The following is a 6,000-nucleotide window of genomic DNA, read 5'->3' on the forward strand; positions in this document are numbered from 1 at the left end:
TATACATTTTTCCTGAATAAATAATGACAGTTGCGGGGACCCAGTTTTGCCTGTGACGATGCTACTGTAGGAGGCCTATTCAGCCTCTCTGTCTCTCCCTCACAGGGGCCCCAGAAGTAGCCGCTTCTCTTATCTTTGGGACGTTCGTCATCAGCCTCTTCCTCATACTGTGTGTTGCTTCGTTCTTCTACCTCAAACGTGCCAACAAACTTCCAAATCTCTTCTACAGAAGGAGCAAAGGTATGCTGCTTCTGTCGCTTTCATCTTCAGCCAAGGTTTTTTTTGGGGGGGGGGTGGATCCAGATCAACATGTTGGCACATCCCATCTTTCTTCCATCATGGAACTCAGGATGGCTTATGTGGGTCACCCAGGAGGTCTCCCACCTAGGCATTGACCAGACCCAGGCCTGGTTAAATCTCAGCAAGATGCAGCACCGTGGGTTCTCAATCTATGCCCAAGGATAAGTCTTTCCCCAACCTAGTATCCTCCAAATGTAGTTGAAGTGCAGCTTCCATCATCCCATCCTGCCCGAGACCAATGGAAGTTGCATTTCAGTACACATCAGTGTACACCAAAGGAGACATCAGCTTTCAAGTTAGACTGTTCCACTGCCAAGCAGTTCTTAGTGTTAAGACATTTAGCTGAAGTCTACTTCCTTGCAAACTCCCACCCATCACTTCTAGCTCTGCCATCTGGAACAAGAGAGAGCAAGTTTTGTAGCAGTGAGTTCCATGAGTTAAATACACAGAAGCAGCACTTCCTTGTTCCGGTCTTTGGGGATTTGAGCTGACCAGAACTACTTCCAGGTCATTTTGAAACAAGCATCCAGCATAGGGCAGCTTTGTGTGTACAATCTCGGCAACTGACATTGAACCACTTTGATCCCCAATAATAATACTACTACTACTCTCTCTCTCTCTCTCTCTTTTAACCCTTCATCTTTAGGGTCTGTTGTACAGTCTGCTGAATCAGTAAGTAAAACTCCAGCCTTTATCATTAATCTTGCTTAACAGGAGTAGCAATAAGTCTGGGTTTCTGGACACAGGCTTCAGGCTCCATAAAAGCTTTGTTTAAGAGCACCGAAACTAACAACAGTTGATCGCTTCTGTTGAAACCATTCCCAGTTCATTTCTTTTGGGGTGGTGGGTTACTGCTTCAGTCTGATGACTGAATTGTAGCAGAACTGTTGTTTTGGGTTTCAAAACCTCTCAGATTTGTGCTCGGTGTGGGGCAGTTCCAAGAATGCCGTCTCGCTGGAAATGGGGAAAGTTAATGCAGCTATGGGGAGGACTGTGCCACCTTAGAGGTGTGCACGTATATACATGTAGAATCGGCTCTCAGATACACTGGAAAGTTTGGAGGAAGTGATATGAGACTTAGAAGAAAGTTCACTACCCCGAAACTTCTGAGATACCCTAATCTCCATTCTTATCTTTACAGGCATCAATGTTATCTCCACCGTCCTCAGGTAACGATTCCACCCCATCCCTTTGGTTTTTGCTCAAAGTCCCTTTTGTCAAGTGGCGGCAAGGAGAAGAAAAACTGAGAGCCCTTGCCTGGAAACTTTATTTTTAAACAGATATACGGCCTCCCCCTTTTAGAGTGCCATTTTTGTTTGCCTCTTGATTTGTGAAGCATTCCTTACAATAATCGCCGAAAAACCAAAACCTTTCTCAATGGCACCTTGCGGCATTAACACTGCTAATCAGGCCCCTCTCCGGTCATAAATGCAAAGCTTATATTGCCTCGTGAAAATGTTCTTTCCCCCCGCTTTAATAGCATATTTGGTACTTATGGGGGGGTGCTTTAAAAGTAGATGGATTTCAGGCAGCGAGGGGTTTTATAGGCGCTTGAGAGAGAATTACTGAGCTGGTCGGGGCTGCTCGCAGCTCAGACTGTCTCCTGGGTTCCCAAGTGGCTCATTCTTAGTCTCGGTGGATTGAAAAGTGTCGTACAGCTTGGAATAGATGACAGATGGAACACAAAAAATATAGGGGGTAGTTTGAGTTCTTCCCACCCCACCCACCCATGTTTTTTCTTCTTCTAAAAAATAATTATAAAAAGCATTTGATGCTCAAAACCATTCCTATTCCCTAGAAGTGCATGTAGTCTAATTGGAATATATTTCTTCTTTAAAGCTTGTTCGTACAAGAAGCCCTTGCACATAATGATTTTTCTAAAACAAAAAGTGCATGTATTTTATTTTTCCATTTATATCCCACCTTTTCTCCTAAGCTGTTCACGGTGTGGCATACATGGTTCTCCCTCTTTTCCAGTTTATCCCCACAGGTTAGGCTGAGAGACAGTGACTGTTTTGTGGCAGTTTTGAACTGGGGATTTGATCCCTAGTCTGACACTCTTAACTGCTATACCACCCTGGCTTTTAAAAAAATTGGGGGAGGCCTCTTAATCCAGAAATCCTTTCTCTGCCCCCTACCTTTTACATTCCGGGGCAGTGCTTTCTTGTGATGCAATAATCACAAAATTAAAAAAAAAGGTGTAGGTGAGTCACATATTTGGCCATGGAAGCCAATTGTCTTTTCGATGCCTGCTTGAAGGGCTACTTCTTCCAACAAATGCTTTTGGGAGAGATCTTTCCCAGTCTGCCTCTGTATTGGAATTTGTTTTTAATCATTTTTATTGAGAGCGACAGTCAGTGTAGCTCCTACTGAGCTAGATGGACAAATTTGACCTGACACCGTACACTCCCTATGTTCCTATCAAGCACAGCCAGATATGGATGGTGGGAGTTGTAGTCTTTCACCCTCTGGTGGGCCACGGTTCTCCCACCTCTGCTCTAGGAAAACCCGATGCTGACCAGGGATCTTAAATAACTTTCAGCCACAAGCAAAGTGACCTTGTTCTCCCCCCCTCTCAAAAATCAACAAAAAAAATTGGGGTGCAAGGAAGCAAAAGCAACATCGAAAGCTAATCCCTCCCCCAATTTCCTGTCTTAAGCAGTTAAGGTAATAGCATCTCCTTTTCACTTTCCTTTTCTGCAGTCCGTAAACCCCGCTACGTCAGAAGAGAGAGGTCACTGATGACTTCCGGTACCAGCACAACTATTTCTGCAGAGACCAGAGTCAGCAATGTGTAGCAGCCAGTCTTTGGAGCCCTGAGGAATTGTAAATACTGGCGTGGCCGGCACGGTGCCCATGCACCCGGTTGCTAGCAAAAGTGCCAGCAAAACAGCTGAGGAAGTGGCCAGCTGGGAAGGGGGGGAAAGACGCCAGCAGCCTTGGATCCAACGAGCTTGTGCCAATGAAGCATGGAACGAAGACTCACGACCAGAGGAGTTCTGGAGAGGGGAGCCAGTTCAGTTAACTGCTCTCAGGCAGGCTGCCAATTCTGTTTTCTTTCCTGGATCGTAGCGAAAGGCTCTCCACTCCCCTTTTGGGACACTGCGTGCTCACTGCACGGCTGCTCCAGCTCCACCACCATCTCTCGGACTGTCAGGATATGGAGGTCTGGTTGGCAGCCTAGCTCCTGCGCTGCTGGGCCATTTCATTTTTGAGGAGGTGAACTGGCTTGCGGTGCCTGCTGCTCAGTGTGAAACACAAAAGTGCCATGTTTTTTTTTAATGCCAGTGGGAAGCGTTTGGCATCTCTTAATGCAAACTTTTTGCAGCATGCCTTCAGGTTCTGAGATGCGAGCTAGGCTGCTAGCCAGGAACTGCTCTTCCAGCGCACCATGCAAGTCGCTTTCTCTCTCTCTCTCTCTTTTTAAACAAGTGGGTTTTGAACGAGGCCTTAAGCTTATTGCAGTGTTGTCAATGCCGAGCTGCTGAAAGATTTTTATTTTCTTCTCCCCCTTCCTCTGTATTTCATGATGGCGGGCAGTAGAATTTCCTTTCAGGTTTATCCACTGAGCTCACCCAGCTCTAGGCGGCTCTGCTGGTCTTTTGATGTGTGTGCTTGCCAGTGCACAGAGGCAAGAGTGGCCAAACCATTGTGAGCAAGAAGCACACTCGGTGGCCTCTCATCTCCAAATGTTTGGAACAGGAGAGGTGGGAATTTTCAAATACTGCAATAGTTGATCCATTTGTTTTGTATTTTTGCACTCTTATTTTCCTACCCCTCAAGCTCTGCATCCTTCGTGGGAAACCTGGAGCCCTCCAGACCGCTAGACTACAGTTCCCATCGTCTCTGATGGTTGGTTGTGTGTCCTAGGGCTGGCAAGGGCTGGGAATCCAGCAGCATCTGAAAGGCCACAGCTTCCCCACCCCTGCTTTCTGTATCCTTTATATCAGCAGTAGTGAAGCTGGTGCTATCCAGCTCTGATGGCACTACAACCCCCATCATTTCTGACTGTTGGCCGTCCTGCTGGGGCTGATGGGGGTTGTAGTTAAGCAACATCTGGAGGGCACCACAGTGGCTTCGCCTGTTTTAGATGATGCCTGGTACCTTTTACAGAGCCGTTCAGTGGTGGAGACGCAGTGTCAACTGTGCAGCCATGTTTCTTGCCTCTGTAAGAGCCAGAAAACCTGCTCCCCGTCTCTGGCGTAGCTTTCACAATGCAGATAATTTTTTGACCCTCACAAACTAAAGGGTCCTTCCTGCCTGTCCAAGGAGGATACAGGATGCAGTCAGGGTAAGTGCAGAAATGTCTCACGGTGGGGGCGCTTTAATCTCTTTGGGTTGTGTCCTACTCAGAGTAGACCCATTGAAATTAACCTGAGCCTTGCTCCTTCATATCAGTGGGCCCACTCTGAGTAGGACATCATTGGATGGAACCCTCGTCATTTATTTTAATGAGCCAAGGTGTAGCTTTGAAATGGTCCTTCCTAAGCTGGGAGCATCCTCATTTTCTTCAGTTTATGTGTTTTTAAACAATGCTTTTGAGCCTTGTCAGGATGAAAGGGGGGGGGGACATCCCCACCCCTCCTCAAGTTTTTAGATTGCTACAAATCAAATATAGAACCATCCAAGGAGGTATCTCTGACTTGGTCCCCACAGAAGACTTTGCAGTCCGGAACCTTTCTCCAAAGGCAAATTGTTTATTTCTGTATGGGGAGTCCTCAACCTTCACTTGCTTATATTTATATCTTTTATTTAAATGCAGGTCCCATTTCTTGAGATCAGAATCCTAAGGGGTTTTTGTATATTAGCTTCTCTTCTTCTCCCTCCACCTTTTACAATCTCTCAGATTCCCCGCAAGTGAAAACATGCCTGGGAAGAGACCAGTGGAGATTCCAAAATTTCTCCCCCCCCCTGGGTGGACATATTACTATGCAATGATGCCATGCAAGGAAACCGCCTCCCCTTGCTCAGATGCAATCTCCCTTTTTGTAAAGCCAGTACTCTCCCCTTCCTTGTGCATTTAGGTTGGTGGTGCTCCCCTTTCACCCCAGGCACAGTTCTGACAAAAGTCCTTATTTCTGCTAGGCTGTCTGATGCCCTGCCTTGTCCCCAAAGCACATGCCTCTATTTTCTAATAGATGGTTGAAGTCACTCTGGTGTGTGTGTGTGTGTGTGTGTGTGTGTTCACACCGTTCAATGCAGGGAAATCTGTTCTTGCCAGTGTAGTTGGGGGGGGGGGTTGTATCTCCTTTTTGTGCCATTCCAGTGGAAAAGAGGCAAGTGTGGGCTGCTTTATTATTATTATTTTACTCTCACTGTTGTGTCAAATGCAGACTTGTCTTTGTGTACATCTCTCCCCACACTCTTACTTTTCCCTTTTCACTGGCTTTAATAAAAGCACACAAAGTCCTGAGTTCAGTGTATTCATTTTTAAAGCTGGCTGGTTTTAGCATTTGCTCCTAGTTTTGGAAATGAGGTGCTAGGAGTTCTCCCTCTTCAGGTCAGAGGTGGGCATCGTGGGGACAAATTACCATTCCTATGGCAAATACGGATTTGATTTTCTGATGTCTCTGTCAGGTTTATGCATGTAGATCTGTCTTCATCTTGCTCCTTGATCTTGACAATCAGCATGGTGGGTTTTTTTGGGGGGGGGTTGCCTGTTATGTTAAAAATACAAGCAATGTGCATAATATATTCTTA

At 46.2% G+C, this 6,000-nt stretch overlaps 1 protein-coding gene across 3 annotated transcripts in view; it reads left to right on the forward strand.

Annotated features, from left to right (window-relative positions):
* Window positions 1-5,713, forward strand: part of C6H1orf159 (chromosome 6 C1orf159 homolog) — a 30,462-nt gene extending 24,749 nt beyond the window's left edge. For all 3 annotated transcript variants that reach the window (XM_060276210.1, XM_060276211.1, XM_060276209.1), the window contains 4 exons: window positions 106-240; window positions 947-972; window positions 1,442-1,469; window positions 3,004-5,713. In XM_060276210.1, coding sequence (XP_060132193.1) covers window positions 106-240; window positions 947-972; window positions 1,442-1,469; window positions 3,004-3,098 — 284 coding nt within the window. In that variant the 3' untranslated portion in view covers window positions 3,099-5,713. The remainder of the gene's footprint in view (window positions 1-105; window positions 241-946; window positions 973-1,441; window positions 1,470-3,003) is intronic.
* The last annotated feature ends 287 nt before the right edge of the window (window positions 5,714-6,000 follow it).

This window comes from Zootoca vivipara, chromosome 6 (genome assembly GCF_963506605.1).
Source record: "Zootoca vivipara chromosome 6, rZooViv1.1, whole genome shotgun sequence".
NCBI lineage: Eukaryota > Metazoa > Chordata > Lepidosauria > Squamata > Lacertidae > Zootoca > Zootoca vivipara.